We start from the raw sequence: 24,861 nt of genomic DNA, 5'->3' as shown, positions 1-24,861 counted from the left end.
TCCATCTTTAAATATCTAGAGTTCTACAAAACAGAAAGTAAACTGCACCTTTAGGGTGAAGTATTCTCACCTCCAAATGGGACAAGTAAAATCTTCGGCTGAAATTATGCATATAAAATAACTCCTTTATTTCATCATCCATCCATCCATCCATCCATCTATGAGTTTTATACTGGTCTCCATCACTCTAGTAACTGAGCAACTTCCACATACAACCAATAGCAATAGCAAAGTCCCTAGTGGACTGCATGAAGTCTCTGGCACTTCTTCCTGTTTGGGATCAAAACTCTGCTGGGGAGTTGGGACAAAAAGGAGTGTCAGTGTTGTGTCATTTTTTTGATGGAAAGGATTTTTCAGAGAAGAAGGTTGTTTTAGTGACTGGTCATTTTGGATGTCTGCTTTTTGGTGCCTAATTTGAGGCACTTAAATGGATCTGATTTCCAGAAAGTGCTGATCACTTTTCCTCGGAATATCAGGCTCCTTCAAAGTGTCTTATGTTGGGCACTATAAATGACTGGTCCCTTCTGAAACCTTAAATGTCTGAACTGAGGGCAAGGGAAGTATAGAAGATGCTTTGTGATATTATAAGGCATTATTTTGTCACTGGATTTTTTATCCAACTTACATTATAGGATCTGACTTTTTTTCCCCTTCCTTCCTTCTTAGGACTATTTGGGTGCTTGCATAGTTCTCACTGCAGCTGTTACGTCCATCACCCACGGGTCTGATTCTGGTCTTCTGGGCCTGGGTCTCCTGTACGCACTGACGGTACGTACCAAAACAAACATCAAGACACTTGAGACCAATCTAGTAGGTTTAAGGTGGTTTTAAAAATATAGATACATGGTTATCTTCCAACTTTCTTAATCTCGAAAGAAACAATCTTGCAAATAATGGATTCAGGCCAAAGCTGAGTGAGTTCAGGACAACTTGGACTTGCTTCAGGTTTTGTGAGCCAATTTAAAAACCAAAAAATTCCCAGGCCCCGTGTGTTCCCAAGGATAGAAAGAAAATTAGAAGTGCATACTTGGCCCTTGTGTGCACTTTGTTTTGCACTGTACAATGTTGTTAAGGCTATGTAACGTGAAACCAGTTGTAAATGACAATCCAACAGATCTTGCAAAATCAGAGGTGATGTCTCCACATTTTTGGGATCAACCAGATGCTGAGTACTGTTATCTATCCAATTCTGAATATGAGTCAGAGTCTCGAGGGTTGGGAATGGAGCAGTTAGCTGTGAAATGTCTTGGTGAAGGAGATTAAGACTGTGGGTTTGTGCAGATTGCTGAGCGGGATAGAAAGTGGGCCCTGGATCTTTGAAACTCACTCCTTTCCCAGGTCCATAGACACTAAAGTTTGTTAGCCTTCAATACACTCTACAAGGTCCATCTTTTATTCCTTGCTTGGTAAGAGATGGCTGGAAATGGGAAGGAATAGGGTGGGATTTTGATGGTGTGTGTAGGGGGGAGGTTGATTAATTTTTGTTTTAGCAATGTTATTGTTGGTTATTTAATTCAATCTGGGTGATGGATGGTTCTCTTGATAGGTGTATTTTTAAAAGATTGTCAACGATGCTGAAGGTATGTCAAGAGCTTAGGATTGGTGCTCTTATATTGTTGAGAGAAAAATAATTGAATAAATTAAGGGAGGTAATAGGAAATAAGCCACAGGAGGAGGAGGAAGAGTCTCATGGATGGGGTGATAGAAAGCAGGCTGCAGCGTGCCAGTTATGTAGCACTAGTGCTAGGGAGGGTGGCTGGGAGCCAACTAGAGTGGGAGGAATTGCGTATAGGTCTAGCACCAAGACTGGGCTTGGTGGTAGGCTAGCCTGAAGCCTCAGCAGGGGAATTCTCAGTGGCTGCCTTAAAGATGACTTTAAATCCCTTTTTATTGCTGTATCAGCACAAAGAGGGCTTATCAGTGGCCCAGAATCTGCTCTAATATGTTATGTTAACAGCACATTCAGAAGATTCCTTCTAATGCTGTTTAGTTAGCAAAGATATCTGGAAACTCTGAGACGTCTGTTCAAGGTTTGTAGCTACTTTGTATTTGCCCTTTGCTTGCAAACAGATGAGAAAGAGTCAGCCGTTAACTAAAGTTTGAGACAACATTTTTAAAAAAAAACTCTTAAATAATCTCTACATTGTTACCTCCCTCTTTATGCCCCAGCACATCACTTGAAAAACTTTGGAAGTGGTTCAATCATTGGCTACCCCTCTTGACAGGTTTTCAATTGTTTCTCTTTGGGAGCCCAAATGTGATGATGTTTGGAACTGGATGAGAGCAAAGCATTCATATGCTGTCCCTTGGTAGCTCATAATCATAGATCCAGTCCCCTCCAACGCATAAAAGCATCCAAGTTTCTGGCAGTTGCACAACCTTGATGCAGATGTAAATGAAATGCCAAGCTCTCTGGATGCCAGGCTTTTATATCAAATCAGTGTTTGTAATTCCCCAAGCAGCAGGTTTTTCTGTAAACACAGTAAACCTCCAGCCTACAAAGCTGAACATGGAGTTAGGTTTCTAAATGGCAAGAGAATTTCTTCATGCTACTCCTAGGAATCACTCTATCATTCTTGCATATCGCTGAAGACTCTTGACTGACACTGGTTTCAGAGTAGCAGCCGTGTTAGTCTGTATTCGCAAAAAGAAAAGGAGTACTTGTGGCACCTTAGAGACTAACACATTTATTAGAGCATAAGCTTTCGTGAGCTACAGCTCACTTCATCGGATGCATCCGATGAAGTGAGCTGTAGCTCACGAAAGCTTATGCTCTAATAAATTTGTTAGTCTCTAAGGTGCCACAAGTACTCCTTTTCTTTTTGACTGACACTAAAACTTATTTCAGAATTTCCGTGCAAATTATTTACTATTAAACTCCATCTATTGATTATTTGTAACAGTGCTTGTTCAGTGGAAAATGAGTGGAATTGGGAATTTTGTTATTCATAACAAACTTTTTATTTGGCAGATTTATCCCTCTTTCCTTTTTGCAAACAAATTGCAAAGTATTTCCCCACTTTTCTGTGTTCATAGGATCATTTCACAGACTATGGGTTGTCTGTGAATTAACTCTATAAAAATGAACACCTGAAGTTCAGTTCCTAAAACTGTATTGAGGCCTCTAAATTAGTGGCCTAATTTTCAAACATACTTAGCACCCAGCAGCTCCCACTGAGGTCAAGCTACTGATTTAAGCACCTTAATGTGGATTTAGCCCCCTAACCTTACACAGCCATTTTATAAACCTTAGCCAGCTCTGTCAATCTGTTTCTTCACTTCAGCAGGTGGGTATTGTAGTTATAGGAATGCATGATAGAGAGCCAGAAGAGTACCCAGAAGTCACCTACTACAGGACAGGCCCAACAAAGAAAACAACAGAACGCCACTAGCCATCACCTTCAGCCCCCAACTAAAACCTCTCCAACGCATCATCAAGGATCTACAACCTATCCTGAAGGACGACCCATCACTCTCAGATCTTGGGAGACAGACCAGTCCTTGCTTACAGACAGCCCCCCAGTCTGAAGCAAATACTCACCAGCAACCACACACCACACAACAGAACCACTAACCCAGGAACCTATCCTTGCAACAAAGCCCGTTGCCAACTCTGTCCACATATCTATTCAGGGGATACCATCATAGGGCCTAATCACATCAGCCACACTATCAGAGGCTCGTTCACCTGCGCATCTACCAATGTGATATATGCCATCATGTGCCAGCAATGCCCCTCTGCCATGTACATTGGCCAAACTGGACAGTCTCTACGTAAAAGAATGAATGGACACAAATCAGACGTCAAGAATTATAACATTCAAAAACCAGTTGGAGAACACTTCAATCTCTCTGGTCACTCGATCACATACCTAAGAGTGGCTATACTTCAACAAAAAAGCTTCAAAAACAGACTCCAAGGAGAGACTGCTGAATTGGAATTAATTTGCAAACTGGATACAATTAACTTAGGCTTGAATAGAGACTGGGAATGGATGAGTCATTACACAAAGTAAAACTATTTCCCCATGGTATTTCTCCCTCCCACCCCACCCCCCACTGTTCCTCTGATATTCTTGTTAACTGCCGGAATTAGCCTACCTTGCTTGTCACCATGAAAGGTTTTCCTCCTTTCCCCCCCCCTGCTGCTGGTGATGGCTTATCTTAAGTGATCACTCTCCTTACAGTGTGTATGATAAACCCATTGTTTCATGTTCTCTGTGTGTGTGTATATAAATCTCTCCTCTGTTTTTTCCACCAAATGCATCCGATGAAGTGAGCTGTAGCTCACGAAAGCTTATGCTCTAATAAATTTGTTAGTCTCTAAGGTGCCACAAGTACTCCTTTTTTTTTTGCGAATACAGACTAACACGGCTGCTACTCTGAAACCTGTTAAGAAGTAAGCTCCCTTTGTTTTGACAACATTTAACACAGATTTTTTTTTCTCAATACCAAATAAGGATGATACAGCGTCACATCCTGTTAATGCACGTACAGCAGGAAGTACATTGCAAAAGTCTGGCATGAGAATGTCACAAATTGCATGCACAGGTATGAAGCAACGCTTGTCAGTTGGGCTGGTCGTGGTGCCTGTTTCAATCCACATGTTATCTGTATGTTCCACTTTTGGAAAGTAGTGAACAGCAAGGACCAAAACATCTGTATCAGGTGACCTAATTACTATAGTTCCTTTAATACCAAGGGACCCAAAAGCCATATTGGCACATATAGCATACTTGTGTCTGCTTCCTCTTGAGTACTGCGCAAGTCTTGGGCTTCTTCAGCACCTCTACCAGTGATGGAAAAGCTTCCAGCAAGAAGTATCTGTGTTGAGCATGCTCCTACATTCTCAGATGCATTTTGAACCATATATGCACACAGGAATTTTACAAGTGACTGCTTGTTGGATGCCATGTTTTGAAATTTTTTCCATGCGGGAATAGGCATTCACCAATCAGTTAGTATTTCTTGCATCCAACTTTAGATCCTGTCCAGTGTCATCTTTCTGCAGTTTTCACAGAGTTACTGTTGTCATATCCATCAAAGACTACAATTACAAAATTAGCTTTGTCAAAACCTTTTAGGACTTGCCTCACATACTCAGCAGTCAATTCATCAAATGTGTGGAATTTGTCTCCAGCCATGATTTGTATGATAGCGATGGTATCTGTGATCTACACTGTGGTTTCCTTGTAGCATGCTCCTAGCTCATAGATTCTTTCAGCTTGAGCTTCCAGCTGATGCCCTTGTGACTCTGGCAGACCAGGTGCCAGCTTTTGCCAAGGCTTTAGGCCTCAGCTGAGTGCTGACGAATTCATTGCTGGAAACCAGTCTGTTTCACCTGTGTGTTAGTATGGTTAAGATGGGTATTGAACTTATAACAAGGTCTTCAGTGTTTAGACTATGTGAAATGTTTGTAAATTGCTGCATGCTTTAATCTCACTTAAATATCACCTTGTAGCATATGATAAAGATATTATATGTTTTTGCTTTGTAACTGTAAAAAATGTTTGCTCTGAAACTATGAACCCAGTCAGGAGGGATTATCTCCTGCCCATCAAGAAGGCTTAATCAGAACTATATGGGTCATTGTGGGACATCACAATACAAAGACTTTGTAAATTGCCCCCTTCCACCCCGGAAGAGGCTATGTGCAAAAGGGCTTATCCCATCAGCTTGAATTCTGGAAGAAGGAAATAAAAATAGCCAAGAAGAAATGTTTTAATCTTTTGCTGTAAGGACTCTCACAGGGCTGCAGCTATGAAACAGAGGCAGAGATCCCCAGAGTCAACCTGGGTTACCCCTAAAAATATTCAGAGCTGACAGATTGCTACAACTGTGTCACCTTTTGAAACAATAGCCTGTAACTCATTGGTCTATATAAGTTTGCTTGCTTTAACTTCGTAATAATTCTCTCATTTCTTTTTTTAGTTAATAAATCCTTAGATAGTTTACTATAGAATTGGCTATAAGCGTTGTCTTTGGTGTGTGCTCTAAGGTACAAACTGATCTGGGGTAAGTAACTGGTTTCTTGGGACTGAGAGCAACCTGAATATTTTGTGATCTTTGGTTTATAGCAACCATCCAGCACTCAATCCAGCTTGCTTGGGTGGCAAGATAGACTGGAATGTCCAAGGGGACTCTGTGACTCCCTGGTAAGCTTTAGGAGTTCACACTTGTTACTGAGTTGATGAAATCTAATGATAGAAAATACAACCAGTTTGGGATCTCTGCCCTGCTTCTTGACAGTCTGCCCTGAGGTTGGCACTCATGGTCACGCACTCCAGACAGTGTGACAGCCCTAACTCAGCTTTGTATGTTCTTCTTGTTCCAGCAGCATGGAAGAGGGATATAGGCACAGGTCCCACTGGGAGACCAAGAATATGCATCTTGCTAAGGACAGGGCTCTGCAGAAAATTTCTGGACTGATAGCTGCTGTGATTGTTCTACCAGTGCCAGACTTAAATTTGGTCTTCTTGGCCATGTCATCAAATGTTTTGATGCCAGATTTCTTGACTGGACTGAAGAAGCTACATGTCCCATTCGAATCAAGTGCACCTCTTATAAATCTTTCCATTTGTTCTTCACCAACATCTGCTATTTTCAGCAGAGACTCTTGTACATCTACTGTTACATGCAGTGCAGTAAATGTGTTGATAAGCACCTCTGGGTGCGATTCAGGGTCAAATGGGTTTGTCATATTGTTGCTATTATGGTTGGGAAGAACTGTAAAATGCTCTTCAGTGCAGAGGCAAGGACTTGTTTGTGGACTTTGGCTGCACTACTTGTTGTTATGCCACTTCTTTCTCTCACAGCTTTTGCAAATTCATAATATTGTATTGTGTGTAATGTGTATTGTTAACTCTAACACTAATACGCACCTGTCTGAAGTGACACTGACTTAAAATGCTGGTTTCTAGAATATTTCAAAGGCTAGTACAACATGCATAGGCAATTACAAATTAAAACTTTCTACCAGGCAAACTAGTTCCTAAATTGTATAGACAAAAGCTTATACTGTAAATAGAGAGGCGTTACATTAGGAATTCATGTACATTTATAGCTACCCTCAGTGCAGTCCAAACTGTGGGCGCCCAATCAACTGCTACTGGTGTACACCCTTCAGTGTGAGACTGAGCTGGTCAGCAAATTTCAGCTGAAATGATAGAAAACTATTATAATAACTTTGACAATAAAGAACAGGTGATATGAAAATATTTCATGTTAGTATATTGCAAAATGTTGATATTCACCATTTTTGCCACATGCTAAACAGCTTCATAATTTCTTGGGGGGGGAAGTATTTATCCATGCAAGACAAATAAAAGCTTTTATATCATATGATAGCTTTGACCAATAATTACCACATTAAGGTGTTTAAATTAATTTTAACATAAAAAACTGTAGTCACGGTCATGTTGCAGAGTAGTAAAAAATGACTCACTCATTTTGGGTACCATTGTTTCACCTCGTTTGCAGGCTTGTGCAACCACTTGACATCTCCACATCATATCAGAGATAAATGTACATAAAATAAGCTTTCAAATGATATGTGATGTGGGTGTGTGTAATGAGGGTTCATTAAACTGCTAAAATATTGCCCTTTTTGGAGAATTGCCTATAGCCACTTGGAAATAATGACAGGCTTCAGAGTAGCAGCCATATTAGTCTGTATCCGCAAAAAGAACAGGAGTACTTGTGGCATCTTAGAGACTAACAAATTTATTAGAGCATAAGCTTTCATGGGCTACAGCCCACTTCATCGGATGCATAGAATGGAACATACAGTAAGAATATATATATTTACATACAGAGAAGGTGGAAGTTGCCATACAAACTGTAAGAGGCTAATTAATTAAGATGAACTATTATCAGCAGGAGGAAAAAACTTTTGTAGAGATAATCAAGATGGCCCATTTAGACAGTTGACAAGAAGGTGTGAGGATACTTAACATGGGGGAAAAGATTCAATATGTGCAATGACCCAGCCACTCCCAGTCTCTATTCAAACCCAAGTTAATGGTATATAGTTTGCATATTAATTCAAGCTCAGCAGTTTCTCTTTGGAGTCTGTTTTTGAAGCTTTTCTGTTGCAAAATTGCCACCCTTAAGTCTTTTACTGAGTGGCCAGAGAGGTGAAGTGTTCTCCTACTGGTTTTTGGATGTTATGAATCCTGATTTCAGATTTGTGTTGATTTATTCTTTTTTGTAAAGACTGTCCAGTTTGGCCAATGTACATGGCAGAGGGGCATTGCTGGCACATGATGGCATATTTCACATTGATAGATGTGCAATGAACAAGCCCCTGATGGCGTGGCTAATTAGGTCCTATGATGGTGTCACTTGAATAAATATGTGGACAGAGTTGGCATTGGGCTTTGTTGCAAGGATAGGTTCCTGGGTAAATGTTTTTGTTGTGTGGTGTGTGGTTGCTGGAGAGTATTTGCTTCAGGTTGGGGGGCTGTCTGTAAGCGAGGACTGGTCTGTCTCCCAAGATCTGTGAGAGTGAGGGATCATTTTTCAGGATAGGTTGTAAATCTTTGATGATGCGCTGGAGAGGTTTTAGTTGGGGGCTGAAGACGATGGCTAGTGGTGTTCTGTTATTTTCTTTGTTGGGCCTGTCCTGTAGTAGGTGACCTCTGGGTATTCTTCTGTCTCTGTCAATCTGTTTTTTTTCACTTCAGCAGGTGGGTATTGTACTTTTAAGAATGCTTGATAGAAATCTTGTAGATGTTTGTCTCTGTCTGAGGGATTGGAGCAAATGTGGTTATATCTTAGAGCTTGGCTATAGACAATGGATCGTGTGGTGTGTACTGGATGGAAGCTGGAGGCATGTAGGTAAGTATAGCGGTCAGTAGGTTTCTGGTATAGGGTGGTGTTTATGTGACCATCACTTATTAGCACAGTAGTGTCCAGGAAATGGACCGCTTATGTGGATTGGTCTAGGCTGAGGTTAAGTATCCTCACACCCTCTTGTCAACTGTCTAAATGGGCCATCTTGATTATCACTACAAAAGTTTTTTTCTCCTGCTGATAATAGCTCATCTTAATTAATTAGCCTCTTCCAGTTTGTATGGCAACTTCCACCTTCTCTGTGTGTAAATATATATCTTCTTACTGTATGTTCCATTCTATGCATCCGATGAAGTGGGCTGTAGCCCACGAAAGCTTATGCTCTAATAAATATGCTCTAAGGTGCCACAAGTACTCCTGGGTTTTTTTGAAATAATGGGATCACTGCAGTTTGAACTGAAAAGCTTTTTATTTTCTATGGTCCTCAGCTTTCTATATTTTTCTTCCACAACTTAAACAGCTCAGGGAGCTGCAGTCCATAGGTTTCTTTAGGTAAAGAGAGGAAAAATGGTCTAATGAATGGGTTGTGGTCATGAACAGCTCTCAGGGGCTCAGCTCACAACCATATTCCCATTCTTTATGGCTGATTAGTGGAGGGGTCCCATAAGTTATGGCAGCAGGGGCTTGAAACATTTTTCTCTTGCAGGCAGGCATTATGGTATGGAAAAAGTTGAGAACAGAGCTGGTTTAAAAAAATAAACTTATTTTTTAAGAAAAAATGGCTTTTCAACAGTAAGGAAATTTTCGTGAAAAAGTTTCAATTTTCATTGAAAATGTGGGATTTTTATTCCAGTCCCCCTCCAAAAAAAATTCAGTTTTCAGTTTCCAAAAAAAAACCAAATGAAAATTGGTTTATTTTTATGAAAACCTGAAACATTCTGATGAAAAAATTTGACAAAAATGAAAAAAAATTCATCAAAAAAAATTGAGGGAAAAAATGTCATTTTTCCACCAGCTCTAGTTGAGAACCTCTGGCTGAGTGATTAAAGCCCAGCACTGGAAATCCTGAATTATTCTTAGCTCTGCCATTGATGTGTGGCTTTTGAAAAATTATTAAAAACAACATTTTCATATGTAGCCACTGGTTTTGTTTTCCTCAAATTTTAGCTGTCCAATTTAAGGCGCCTTAGGTACTGTAAGTTGGGGACCCACAACTTGAGGTGCCTCAAATCAATGGCCAGTTTGCTGGAGGTAAAATGCCTCTGTGCTTCTGTATCTCAAAATGGGGATAACAGTGCAGAATACTACATTATTGGGACATGATTCATTAATGTGGAGGGTGGGATGGGAAAAATGGAGACAAAGGGCCTGATTTAGCATGCCGCTGTACTAGTTTTAGCCTGGAGAAACTCCAATGAAATCAGACCCACTGCGGTAAATCGGGCCCAAAGCTTCTACAAAAATATCAAAACTGTATCCAAAAGCGTAACAATTACCAGACAAATTGTGTTTGACGTCTTTTCCCCTTCTCATTATGTGATGCAGATAACCAACTATTTGAACTGGGTTGTAAGAAATTTAGCTGACTTGGAGGTGCAGATGGGCGCAGTGAAAAAAGTGAACAGTTTCCTGACTATGGAGTCTGAGAACTACGAAGGCACTATGGGTATTGTACTATAATCCTTTTTATTTTCTGCAGATACCATAAAAGCAAGCACATTTCATTTCTTCCATTCACGATCATGCAAAAAACACAGAGACCTTGGGCCAAATTCTGTTCTCATTTACATACAGAAGCAGATTAGGGGTTTGTGGGTCCCTGGGCCAGAGTAAGTGGAGGCTTCTCCCCATCGCATCCGCCTGCATCACCCCCCCCCGCATCCTGCCCCGGTGCTCCTGATGGGGAAATGGGGGCTTCCCCTACTCCCCAGCAGGAGCAGAACAAGCCCCCACATCCCTTTCCAGCTCCCCAGCAGGAGTGCCGGGTGGTTGGAGCCGGTCAGGGAGCAAGGGCGCCTCAATAGTCCTGGGCCCCTGAGCACAGGCCCCGTTGGCCCAGTGGCTAATCCACCACTGTTTCCCTGCGTGTACGCTCAGTGACATCAAGAGTGCCGCACAAGCGAACCCACTCATCCTGTGTGTCAGGATCAGGAAGGTCAATGCTAATGCTCCTGCCCTGCAGTTTTCAGCTGCACTGGTATTCCAGCACTAGCGGAGGGTGCAGTCTCAGCATCCTCCCCTAGCTCCTTTGGAACAGAACAAAGAGAGGATTCCAAATGTGCTTACAAATGGATGCATGGTAAAGGGGAAAGCGCAATGAGGGTGACTCAAAGATGGCATTTGCCTTTGTCTACTACAAATATTTCAGACCCTTCTCAAGTCCCGAAAGACTGGCCACAAGAGGGGGAAATCAAGATTGAAGATTTGTGTGTCCGGTATGAAAATAACCTGAAGCCTGTTCTGAAGCATGTCAAGGCTTACATCAAACCAGGACAGAAGGTAATGTGCCATCCTCACTTCAGGCTGATACCTTTATAGCAGCTTCTGTCATTTGTGGAAACAAGGACTCCCCACTAACGATGGCTCATTAGTAAGAACAGCATCTAAAATACTTGAATGTATAGCTGTGCAAACAGAGCCAACATTTTTAACTGCACCCAAAGGATGGCCTTGTGGCGAAAGCAAAGGACTAAGTTGGGAACCTATGTATTTCCACCTTCATCACAGATTTCTTTTGTGGTTCTGGACGGGTTATTTAACAGCTCTGTACTACATTCTATCTGTAAAATGGGCATGAGTTAGGCCTGGTCTACACTTGGGGGGAAAGGGGGCGGGGGATTGATCTAAGTTATGCAACTTCAGCTATGTGGAGTACCAGAGTCGATAGGAGAGCACTTGGCAGTCGATTTATCGCGTCTAGACTAGACACGATAAATCGACCCCCGCTGGATCGATCGCTGTCCATCGATCCAGCAGGTAATGTAGACAAGCCCTTAGACTTACCTACCTTGCAAATGTTAATATTCATGATCATTTGTAAAGCACTTAGAAATCCTGAAGTGGAAGGTGTTATAGAAATACCATTATATGGTATTATAATGCCATATAATATGTTTAAAAATATTAATTATATTATAATAATCATTATTATAAATGCTAGAAGCATTGTCAGGAGCAATTATTGTGATATTAGATATTTCACTTTTATATTGGCTATAAAATATTTGATACTGCCTTTTTAAATTGCCTTTGATGGGGAGAAGAGGAGTCCCTCGGGCCCTGATGCAGCAAGGAACTGAAGCATGTTTCTAATTTTAAGCACATGAGTAGTCAATAGGACTACTCGCATGCATGATGTGAGTCACATGTTTAAGGGCCTTGCTAAATAAAGGCCTTGGTGGGCAGACTAACCAGTATGTGTGGGAACAAGAATCACCATGGCCAAGCATCTGATCCGATTTGTACCCTGAGCTCTCAATACGTTGATCATATCTAGCACCTTAAACCCATGGACCTTAAACCATACATTAACTCCTGATGTCCCCTTAAGAAATGCACTGGTGAGTAGAGGGTGAGACCATGGTTACATACATGTCCCCATCACCACTGGATCTGTTAGCAATGTAGGCAATCATAACTATCCCATCATTGTGCTCCCCAGCATCAGTAGCAGCCCTCATACAAATGCTCCTTGTGGGAGTGCACATTGCAGAACCCTCTCCCAACTCCTGTGCAGCCGTATGTTTATCCCTTGGTTTTTAAGTTGGTTTGGGGTTTTTATCAATATGGATTAAATTTCAAATTTCCTTACTGGATCTGTGAGCTTTGTTCACAATTCCCTTCTCCCCAAGATCGACTTCAGAACAATAACAATTTCCTTTGCTTTGCAGGTTGGGATCTGTGGTCGCACTGGCAGTGGAAAATCATCATTGTCTTTGGCTTTCTTCAGAATGGTAGACATATTTGATGGTTAGTTGCTTAGGATCCTCATTAGCATGTATTATATCTGTGAAACTGCTACCCCATTCCCTACTCCAGTTCTTCAGAAGGAAGCATCAAGCAGATTTAAGGCTTATGTCTAGGCTTTCTGTCCTCTCAAAACACTTGTTTTGGATCAGGTGTATTACACCCAATCCTTCAAGTCCAGAGCACCTCTTGGCAGCAGCATTCAGTTCTGCAGGAAGTGCTCAGCTCATCATAGGATCTGGTACTAAGTCCCTATTTTATTATCTGAAAGAATAATGTACTGTGTCTAGATGGGAAGAGAAAATATGTAACTCTCTGGTGCCTATAGATTTTTCCCCACAAAATAGACATCGGCCATAACTGAACGTGGTTCAGTGTGAGTAAAATAGAAACAGATGTTCAATAAATGCAGTTCCTTGATATTTTTCTTTTATTGTGGTTCCCCACTGTTACAATAGAAACTGTCTGAGGATTCCAATGATTTTGGAGGCCCCTGCAGTGCTCTTATTCCGAAGGCATTCCATCATTTCCAACCAGAACTGATTATATATCCGGAATGTCTGCTTGTGAAATCCAATCAGAGATGGGAGGATAAATACATCAGATGCTCTTAGTTTAATTCACAGGTTTATGCCCATCTTTTCCTCTCCATCTCTCGTATATCTCCTTTCTGTCTGTCTGTCTCTCTTATTTCTCCACTCTTCCTGTATCTCTGATTTTTATTTCTTTGGAAAGCACTGACTTTCTTTTCATATTTTCTCGATTCTTTCATAGTCTCCTTTTAACTATCTATTGTCCATCTCTCTTCCTCTCTCCCACGTTAGACTGTCTCTGGTCCCTTTGCTCCCATCTATTCTGCTCTCAGTCTGAAATCCAGGCCTCATTAAACTCATTGGCAAAGCTCCCATTGACTTCAGTGGAGCCAGGATTTCATCCTCTGTGTCTATCTTGCTTCCTCATTCTGTTAGTTCTTTGCACTCACCTGTATTCCATGGTGATTCTTCCCCACCAAGGATCCCCAGCTTTCTGTTCCTCTTTGGAAGCTCACTTCTTTTACTTTTTTTTCACCCACCCTCTCTCTTTTCCTTGGCATCCTGCCCTAATGTCCCCTTCTTCCTCTCCCTAGTTCCCATATTTCCTCTCTGCTCTTCCCTGCCTGTCCCACTCAGGCTTGTCTACACTACAGGGGTAGGTTGACTTAAGTTACACTCTCCCATTGACTTACCTTACCCTTCGCATTCCGGTGGCGTACCAGAGAGAGCTCTGCCGTAGATTTAGTGGGGCTTCATTAGGCATACTAAATCAACCCCCACTGCATCGATTGCAGCTGTGTTGATCCTGGTAGTGTATACATGGCCTCAGGCATCCCTATTTCCTCTGTTCTCTTCCCAGACCTCCCCAGATCATCCTGGTTTCCCCTCCAAATTATGTTCCCCCACTCACCAGTGAAACCAAATCCTCTTTCACCCCACCCCAAGGTCCTGTCTCCTCCTTCCCAGACTCCCCGCTTTGCATGTGGGGAGGCAGAGGTAGTTAAGTTTATGCTGCCACAGCTGAAGGCCAGTGATCTAATTTTTCCTGAGTGAAAATGTAAGATAATCATATTTTAAACAATATGGAAGAAATCCTGGCCCCATTGAACTTCAGGCATGTGGGTGATCCCACTGCAGTCAAGTTAAGCATGTGCTTATCTGCTTCTCTGGGTCAGGGCCAGAGCACTCAGCACCTTGCAGGATACAGTCTTGTATGGTTTACAAACTACAAGATGATGAAAACTGACAATGACAGATGGGCTTCTTGGAATTTCCATTCCTTTGTCATGGTCTGGGTGAGATCTGGTTTTAATAACTATTCACAATAGGGCTAACAAGTTCAGTTTAGGCACATCCTCATGTTGGGAGCAGCACGGAGCTACACAGGAGCGCCGGGAGAAATTGTGCAGCACGGAGGCAGTGTCCCTGCTGCGGCTTCCCAGTGCAAATGCAGACTGAGCCTGATGACTACATCCCTCATCTTAGTCCCTTCTAGACACCTGCCCGCCACAGTTCCTGTGCTCTGGGAAGCTCAGCGGTTGCACTTGTACCTGGCTCCTGTGCATAGTCTTAAGGGGAGAGACTTCTTGTGCTCTTCTTATCCTTCCCTACTGGCAGAGCAGCTGGTCACAATCTGGCCTGTAATTTTTTTTTCTCTAAATGCCAAATGTTGCCACACCTCACGCACCACATGGCAATTTTCCAGGTGACACCCACACACTCACTGACTTGATGTGGTGATGAAATCCCCTTTACGTTAGTGAGTATTCCAGATGTTACATGCAGATTCCTTTATTGGAAGGACTTGCCGGGGCTGCAGGGTGATTAATGCAATTGTTCCCATTAGTCTTATGGTAGCTGAACAATATGCATTGTAATTAATCTCTTACCCTATCCTTAGAGGACACTGATCTATGGAAACTGACACTAATGGGATTAAAATGCCTGAAAACTGGACATGTTCTTAATTTACTAAGCCACCTCTTGTGAAAAAGTCACTCAATTTAGATAAATCTTTCTAAAGCTCTAGGTGTGCTTTGATATTTCATGTTATGGCTACTTGAGTGCACTGTGCAAAATAAACTGGCATAAATTTGAAACAAAGGACTCGATCCTACTCTGATTGAAGTCAGTGGGCCCAGAAGAGGCCAAAATATGACAACTACATTAGCTGCTTTTGTTCTCTCTTCCTCTATTTGGCTGCAGATCCGAGGGTGCTCACAGTAAATTATCGTTTTAATGGCATCATCAATCATGCAACATGGAAGCAAAATGTGTCCTTTAAGGGAAAAAGAAAAAAAAGAAAAGAAGAAGAAAGAAAGAGAGAGACAACAATGTCTGGGCATCAATACTCCTGTTTTCCTCTGGGTTGTGTTATATATGAGCACCCTCCACATGTTTATAGAGCCATAAACAGCTGAAGGAATGCAGTCAGTCTCAGACAGTTATGTTTAATCTTTCCATATGCTTCTTACAAATAGTATGATGCTTGTGATGTCCTCACTTTGTGTGTCATTTCAAACAGGGAAGATTGTGATTGATGGAATAGACATTTGTAAACTGCCCTTGCACACCCTTCGTTCCAGACTCTCAATTATTCTCCAAGATCCCATACTGTTCAGTGGTTCCATTCGGTAGGTATCCATTCTCACTGCATGACCTTTAGGTTGCTTGGGAGAGGGTACCACAGAAGTAGCTATGGGATGCGGTGATATGCAAGGACGGGGACCTTAAATTCCTATTGCTGGTTCCACAACCTTTTCAGAGAGCTCAAGTAACATAATGCTACAATGTGTCCTGGGAATAGGCCAGGATGCTAGAATATAACAATAATTTCTGGATCTTTGTCACTTTTTCCCCTGCAGCTTTAATTTGGATCCAGAGTGCAAGTGCACTGACGATAGGCTTTGGGAAGCTCTGGAGATTGCTCAGCTGAAAAACATGGTCAAATCATTGCCAGGAGGTCTTGGTATGTTTGAACAAGGCCTAGTACCCATGAATCTATTTCAACCCATAAAAAAGAGCCATATCTATAGATAGCTACAAAGAAACAGTTTGACTTTTTAATGTCTCTCTGTAGGACAAGGGGAGCGTACTGTACAATGCATTCTATACTTAGAGCCTCCCTGTAATGGAGGCCGGCACTTGGGCCCAGATTCTAAGACGTATTTAGATGCTTAACGTTAGATACCTACCTACCTTTCAGGATCTGGGCCCTGATGAATATTCCAACAGTATACCAGAGATAATGTAAATACTATGCTGCTGAATCATGTTTTAGCTTTCTACTTAATTCAGTGAAATATTGATGTGGCACATAAACAGGTGGGTGGGGGGACCAATTGTCAAAGGGTTAAAAGCTTTTAGTATTGCAGCAGGAACTCTCTGATTGCCAAATGAAGCTCCAACAGCTGCATCTCCTAATTATGTCACTGATCGAGCATTTCCCTTTGTATTCCAGGTCTGGTTCAGGGACAGAAGGAAAACCGATTATACACATGCCATATTATTAAAACATAACACTAGGCCTTCCCAAATATGTTAACTCCTTACTCTATGATCATGTGAGATGGTCTATTGTCCTCATGATGATGGTCCCAACAGCTGTGTTCAGTTTCCTCAATACCACTGCATTCCAACACTCATCAGAGATGATATTCTGTGTATTTTTCAGGGGTATTAGTGATGTTTGAACAGCTCTTACATGGAGATTTTATGGTATAAATTGAAAGTCATTTGTGATATTGATTTGCTCTTTCATTTGTATGGGCAATTGCATAAAATCCTGAGACAACAGCATTTAGATGGCATAATCCTTAAAACTAAAACTAACTATGTTACAGATGCGGTAGTAACAGAAGGGGGAGAGAATTTCAGTGTGGGGCAGAGACAGCTCTTCTGTCTGGCCAGAGCCTTTGTTCGCAAGAGCAGCATTCTCATCATGGATGAAGCCACAGCTTCTATTGACATGGCCACAGTGAGTATAACAGTTACATTGCTGCTAGTTGCTTTGCCTTTTAAGAGGCAAAAACACATTGGAAGTTGAGGGCAAGAAGTTGGTACTGTCTTCCCTAGCTGTCATTCATGACACCTACGCGGCGGACACTGATAACTTGTTTTTTTATCTTTCAGTTATTTTTCAGTTATTTTGGTTTTAATTTTGATTTCTGTGGTGAGGGGAGAAGGGTTAAAGAAGAATCCTGCTACCAAGCTGTGTTGCATCACATCAGTGAGCGTCTATCACACAGACAGAATGCAATATACTGTATGGTCCTGAGTCTTTGATGGTGAAGGGCACATAGTGTGTAAGAGAACTGAATAACTGTTTAAACTTTTTCTGGACAGGAAAACATTTTGCAGAAGGTTGTGATGACTGCCTTTGTGGACCGCACAGTTGTAACGATAGCAGTAAGTATCGACTCCAGCAGATGCCCCTCCCCCCTTTCCTCATACTTGCTTTTCACCAATTAATTATTGCTATGAAAATAAAACTAAGACACAGACTCAAACCTGCATCTGGTTCCATAGTTTTGCAAATAGTTTCTCTCTGTAAGGTGTGGCAAGTGAAAACCCTCAGATCTGAACAACCAGAACTTTGCAGTGGAATTTGGCTTCGGAATCTGGATCCCATTACAAATTTTCCCATTGAGCTTAATTTCGCTACTCAACTCAGATTAAAACACTGGATCCTACCACCACCAAAGTTTGGGGCTAGTTCAAAATCCGAATCTGAAATTTGCTGCTTAGACCCATCGCTAGTTTCTACAACTGTAACATGAATTGTGACTTTAAAAGCTTTTCAGTGTAGTGTCTCAAATTGGATTATTCTCTTCCCATACGCCTTTGTTTTATTATCGTGGTTTTAAAAATTGAAGAGGTGGAAAATATTGAAATCTCAACAAAAACCAAGAAAATGTTTTCAGCTAATTGTTTGTAACTTCTCCCCTTGTTTTTCAATCAGCTCTAGGTGCCAATGGATAGGTCAGGGCTTCTGTACATACGTAAGACCACTGCCATTGCAGGAGCCTCAGGCACTGTTGTACCTTGATCCCTCCTGTGACTCTTCTGGGCTGTAATACTTTGTTCTAATTCTGGTTGTTGGCTTTGTGTGGAGGTGGCAGGGTAGTGTTTAGTGCCCTGGATACAAAGAAAGTCAGACTATGGGCATGTCTATACACACACATGTCTATACACACTTCCCGTGCAGCAATCTAGGGTGTAAATCTACAGCGCGCCAGTGTGCCATTGTAACGGGGGTTGGAAGGCCAGACAGCCTAGTGGTTGGAGTACTGGACTTCCGGCACTCTCCTTCTGTGATCAAGGTTCCTCAGTCTTTAAGTTAGGACAGGGTAGGGAGACCTGGGCCCTTCTGCTTCTCTGGGTCCCAGCCAAGGGCCCTGTGTAAATCAACCCCTAAGTCGGGGCTCTCCCAGTGGGGAGTCTGCATCCATTGCCCTGGGCTACTTCCTACTGTTGCCCCTTGAGTGTGGTGCATGGCCCCATAGTCCAAGTTGCTGTAGTGGCTTATCTCTAGTAGTTCCCCTTCATGGACCCTGGGCAGAGTCCTGCTGCAGTCCCAGGTTCCTCTGGGAGGGGCAGCCATAAGTTTGGCAGGATTGGAACCCCCACAAGGTCTCCGCACTTTGGTCACCCAGTTCCTCTCAGGCCAGGTGCTCCTAGGCCTGTTTCTCCCTCTGCTTTGGCCAGGAAGACGGTGCTTGGTTCCTGGTGGCTGCCTTGCCTGGCAAGCTAGTGATCCTTCCCTTAAGATAGGGAGGCAGCCAGCTCCTGCCTCTTCACTAGTCAGCCCCAGACTGAGTCAGGCTCCCTCCTTTTCTCCCCCCTCCAGGTCTGGCATTGGCCCAAAGGCTCTCTTTAACCCTTTCCATGCTGGTGGGTGGTTTCTCTGCTTCATCACAGCCATGCACTAACTGTCCATGTGGAACCTGTTGATGAGCACTAAACATTCCCTAGTTCGCTTTGCCATACTGTCATAAACCCCAGTACATTAGTGCTCACTAGGGAACATATAGTGTGCAGCAGCAGAGCCCACATGGATAGGTAGCATGTGGTATGCTGCAACGCTATAGATTTACACCTCAGTTTGTCATACATTAAGTGGTTGTGTAGACATGCCCTGCATGATCTGGTGCTTCCTTTTGACCATAAACTCTATGACTCCAATATATATATATATTAAAGAGATCTTAAAGTAATTAAACTTTGAGATGTGCTTAGTTGGCAGTCAGATGTTTTGTGTGTGAAATAAAATTTTGCTTCAACAGCTGTTTCACTTGCTGGGGTATGATCGAGTGGTTAGCACATGAGATTGGAGTCAGCTCTACTGGGTTCTGTTTCCAGCTGTAACAGTGACTCGTGATATTATAGGAAAATCACTTAATCTAGCTCATGTATAACATGCTTTAAGAACCTCAGATCCATAAAAGCATAACGCACCAGTAACAAACAGATTCCCATTCATAAAACTGTCATTCCAATTCATGTCTGATTTGTACTGTTTCTCTCACTAAAATACCGCTTGTCTATGGCCTTCTGTTTTCCCCATCGCTGTTAGAAGAAAAATAGCATTTGCTTATTTGGCTTTCCTGTTCTTCACAAAGCATTTTCCTTCCGTTGGCTTCACATTCTTTCTTCCTTTGTGGCTGATCCTTCCTCCTATTTTTTCTCCCCACCTACCTGTTCTTCTTTTCAGCACCGAGTGTCTCAGATCTTGGACGGAGACATTGTGTTAGTCCTTTCTGATGGTGTTCTAGCTGAGTGTGATACTGCTTCAAACTTGCTCCTCAGAGAGGATGGCCTGTTCACCACTTTGGTGAAGACTAACAAGTAGACTATCTCAGTCCACACTGCTCGCAAGACTTCTGGCTCTCTGGTAGTTACCGTTAGCTCTTTAATTATCTTAGCTCTGCTATCATTCTGCTGCTCTGAGATGACAGGTACAAAAGGCCATTAGCTGCATTCTGGTACTTTCAAATGGTGTTTGTGTTTTTTAAATCCAAAATCCTGCTTTAATGAAGGCACTAATTATCTTTAATAGAGTAATGAGTCTAATAACATAGTAATACAAATTATAATTAACTACTTAATAAATAATTGCTTTTGAAAATAATATCTGAAATGAGTTGCATATGTCTGTCCGGATCTGGGTGGACATGAGTCCACATCACTAATGACACTTCAGTTGGTAGTCTCAAAAGAGAGACCAAGGACTGAATTAGCCTGGAAACTGAACTACCATCTCACCTCTAAAGTATGCCCTTTCAGAGTGGGGTTGAGCTATACTGGTAGGACAGCATGGGGAAGAACTTGCACTATCGTTTAGAGTGTGCTGTGGTTAAATGGCAGAGTTCATTCATTCTCCAGCATTGTCACTCATGCACCAATGCTAAATTCACAAAAACAAAACAAAAACATGCATTTAAAGTAATGAAGCATAAACTCTTTATTCCCTTAATGCTACTGTTGCCGCTTGGACTTGGCGTAGGACACATGATTCATTCCAAGTGTAAGCAAGCTGTTCTCTTGGGAATGGCCAGATGACACACATTAGTGGTATAAGCCAGTGGCTCTCAACCTTTCAAGACAACTGTACCCCTTTCAGGAGTCTGATTTGTCTTGTGTACCCCCAAGTTACACCTTACTTAAAAAATACTTGCTTACAAAATCAGACATAAAAATACAAAAGTGTCCCAGCACACTATTACTGAAAAATTGCTGACTTTCTAATTTTTACCATATAATTATAATAAGTCAATTGGATTGTAAATATTATACTTACATTTCAATGTATAGTATATAGAGCAATATAAACAGGTCATTGTCTGTATGAAATTTTAATTTGTATTGACTTCTCTAGTGCTTTTTATGTAGCATGTTGTAAAACTAGGCAAATATCTAAATGAGTTGATGTACCTCCTGGCAGATCTCTGCGTACCCCTGGTTGAGACCCATTGGTGTAAGATTCAGCCTTGCCTGAAATGACAAGTCCAAATCACACCAGCATCAACCCATCCTTCAACCCTCTCTGGCACAAAAATTGGATTCTATGCTGCGTGTGTGGTTTTAATACAAACGTCAAACTCAAAGCCTCATATAATCTGCATGATCACAGAAAAAAAAATGGTACTTTCTATGAGTACAATTTGTCTGTGTCCTTGATCAAGGCATCCAAAAGAGGAAAGAATATATCAGTGATCATGTACCTATATATAGCAGGGCTTATTCCTGGAACCACATCCATGAGTTTAGTTCCAAATGGCCAGTTCCATAGGGCCCAGTCATGGAGGGTGATAAGAATTTCCTGAGTCAATGAGCACTGAGTATATTCCAAACCTCTCAGGAGCTGTTCAACACCATGCACCATAGGGCTCAATCTTGCAGACACTCATGAACATGCTTAACTTTACACATCTGAGTAATCCTATTGAGGTCAAAGGGGCATCTCACATACAGAAAGTTAAGCATCTGCATATGTATTTTCAGGCTCAGGGCCATGGTTTGTAAAGCCTTTTGAGATCCCTTGGGATTAAAGTTGCTGAATAGGACCTTATCCAAAACCTACAGAAGACAATAGAACTCCTACCATTGACTTTAATAGGCATTGGATCAGGTCTTAAATGAAAGTTATTATTGTAATGAGAATTTCTGTATGCTTTTGTTTTACCACAGCATCGGGTTCACACTATTCTGACTGCTGACCTGGTCATTGTGATGAAACGAGGGAATATTTTGGAGAATGACACACCAGAGAACCTGCTGTCTCAAGAAGATGGCATCTTTGCTTCTTTCGTCCGGGCTGACATGTGAAGGGTCACTAAATCACATGCTGTATTTTTAATAGGTGATTTTTAAACAAATGAAATCCAAATATTTTCTATTCAATGTAGCATCACATTAGCCTTTTCAAAGGTTTTTTTTCTTCATGTTTCTATCTTTAAATAATAAAACCCATTGCAATGCCTCAAAGCAATAAAAGTGTCACTGAACCAAATGCCATTAAACTTCCCCCACACACGTTTGCAACAGTTTGATTTCTTGGGAGTTTGGCATTTTCCTTGGGAGTCATTGATTGCCTTTTTCTTTCCTGTAATGAGCAAAAGCATTTGCTGCTTTTAGGAATGCCATGTGTTACATTAGAACCAGTGATCACATGGTTTAATTATCATGAGAGCTACAGGGCCCCCAGGGTATCCTCCCGGAGGAAAAAAATAACTACATGACACTTGGTGTGACCTGATGCATTCCACAGACAAGCTTTGCCTGCCAAAGTATCTTTGTAAGCCAAGGATAAAAATCTTCCCTTGAAAGCATAATGTAGCAGCATCCAAAAAGGGAAGTCCTCCTCTCCTCCACTTTAATTCACATGAGCTAGTTAGAACAATGCTGTCTTTTAAATGCTGCAGTGGTTACCATCCACAAACCTATCAGAGATGCTTAGCCTGTAGCAAGCTTCCCTCATGTTACAATAGCTCTCACTCTCTTTCCTGTGCACACGCATTTTTTCATTACGTGCTGGTGTACTCTCGGGATGCGGCAGGAATCTGCTCTTCTTAATGGCAATGGCAAGACAATGTCAAATGGAAGAGCTGGGATGTTATAAAGTAAAAATGAAGCTCAGTATTTTCAAAGCCTCATGTTAGGCTCCTAAATCCATGTTTGTTCTATGGACTCTTGAAAGTCAAAAAGCCAAACTCATCCCTGGTATAATTATATTGGCTTCAATAGGGTTACACTGGGGATGAATTTTATTCAGTATGTTAAAGACTCTGTATTAAGGTAACTATGGACTTGGAAGCCTGGCTGAAGTATTCCAGTTAATATGTAAGGCCTGACCTTGCAATTAGACAATCATTAGGAGCTATTCATCAATCTTAACCTTCTTGTAGTATTCTTTTATCATGGCCCTATGACGGGTTGGGTCACAGAAACTCCCTCAAGACTGGCACTAGATGTGCTGGGATACCACTGAGAATAAACCCCCCTGCCAGAAAAGGCTTCCCTCCACTCCCGTCTTGCTGAGCTAGACACACCAGTCAGCTCCAGCACAGACCAAGAGGCTGGGCCTGCCCCCCTGCAGTTCACAGAAACTAAGATTCACGTAGCCCAGGGGCTTCTCAGTTAACAGGGACTTTCCCAGCACCCAGTATTCAGTCTTTCTGGAAGCCTAAACCCCAAATAAATCCGTTTTACTCTGTATAAAGCGTATACAGGATAAACTCATAAATTGTCCACCCTCTATAACACTGAGACATATACACAGCTGTTTGCTCCCCCACATATTAATCACTTACTCTGAGTTAATTAATAAACAAAACTGATTTTATTAAGTATAAAAAGTAGGATTTAAGTTGTTCCAAGTAATAACACAGAACAAAGTAAGTTACCAAGCAAAATAAAGCAAAACACACAAGTCTAAACCCAATACATTGAGCAACTGCATACAGGTAAATCTCACCATTAGAGATGTTCCAATAAGCTTCTTTTACAGACTGTACTCCTTCCTAGTCTGGGTCCAGCAATCACTCACACCCCCGTAGTTACTGTCCTTTGTTCCAGTTTCTTTCAGGCATCTCTTGGGGGTGGAGAAGCCATCTCTTAAGCCAGCTGAAGACAAAATGGAGGGGTTTCCAGGGCCTTTTATATTATTTATCTTGTGGGTGGAACCCCTTTGTTCTCCTGTGCAAAATCACAGCAACAAGAAGGAGTTTGTAGCCACGTGGGCAAGTCACATGTCCATGAATGATTCCGATTTTTGCAGGCCAATGCCATTGTTTACATGTTAGTTTGAATGTTCCCAGGAAAGCTCTCCCAAAGATCTTCAGTTAAGTATTTCTTGATTGGGCACTTACTGAGAATAGTCCTTTCTCAAGAAGCTGACCAAATGCTTCACTGAGGCTACTTAGAATCAAACACATTGAGATACAAGTACATAGCCAATATTCATAACTTCAAATACAAAAATGATAATTATAAACCAGTAAACTATAACCTTTCCATAGACATCCCACTTGACCTCCTCTGTACAAGACCTGGTGCAACCATAGGACCCTGGTTGCAACAATGATCTATACGGTCACCGTTCATGTCAATAACGTCAAAGGCCCCCCATTCGCCCTCCCAATACTCTTCACAGTTCTACAGCACTTCTTAAACCCTGAGCCCAGGGACATGGTTTTCAAAGCAGTCTAGAGGATTTTGATACATCTTAATGCAAGGTATGTGTCTAAATTTCTTATGTGCCTTTAAAAATCTCAACCAGAGATCTCTCTACACCTGACTAATATTTAGGACTAGATTCTGTACTTCGGTTTGTGCACATAAATCCCACTGTACTGATGGGAATTTTTCATACATACATCCAAAGGCAGAATCTGGCCCATAAGCTTTTTGGGGGCTGGTACTATTCAACACAAGTCATACCTATCCACTAATGTATGTCTAGGAAGGAAAGAAACATGGTGCTATAATGACCTATTTAATATTTAAAAAATTAAGAGATAAGTTGGGGTGGGAAAAATGATCTCAACAGCTGAGAATTGGAGGTGTTTAA

General features: G+C 41.7%; 1 protein-coding gene across 1 annotated transcript in view; it reads left to right on the top strand.

Annotated features, from left to right (window-relative positions):
- Positions 1 to 22,108, top strand: part of ABCC9 (ATP binding cassette subfamily C member 9) — a 130,461-nt gene extending 108,353 nt beyond the window's left edge. Inside the window, 10 exon segments of the mRNA XM_043516428.1 lie at positions 667 to 768; positions 10,339 to 10,459; positions 11,162 to 11,292; positions 12,684 to 12,762; positions 15,817 to 15,925; positions 16,157 to 16,260; positions 17,135 to 17,268; positions 17,637 to 17,699; positions 20,005 to 20,184; positions 21,981 to 22,108. Of these exon segments, the coding sequence (XP_043372363.1) occupies positions 667 to 768; positions 10,339 to 10,459; positions 11,162 to 11,292; positions 12,684 to 12,762; positions 15,817 to 15,925; positions 16,157 to 16,260; positions 17,135 to 17,268; positions 17,637 to 17,699; positions 20,005 to 20,142 (981 nt within the window). The 3' untranslated portion in view covers positions 20,143 to 20,184; positions 21,981 to 22,108.
- The last annotated feature ends 2,753 nt before the right edge of the window (positions 22,109 to 24,861 follow it).

This window comes from Dermochelys coriacea, chromosome 1, assembly GCF_009764565.3.
Source record: "Dermochelys coriacea isolate rDerCor1 chromosome 1, rDerCor1.pri.v4, whole genome shotgun sequence".
Lineage (NCBI taxonomy): Eukaryota > Metazoa > Chordata > Testudines > Dermochelyidae > Dermochelys > Dermochelys coriacea.
This window is presented reverse-complemented; position numbering and strand designations above follow the sequence as displayed.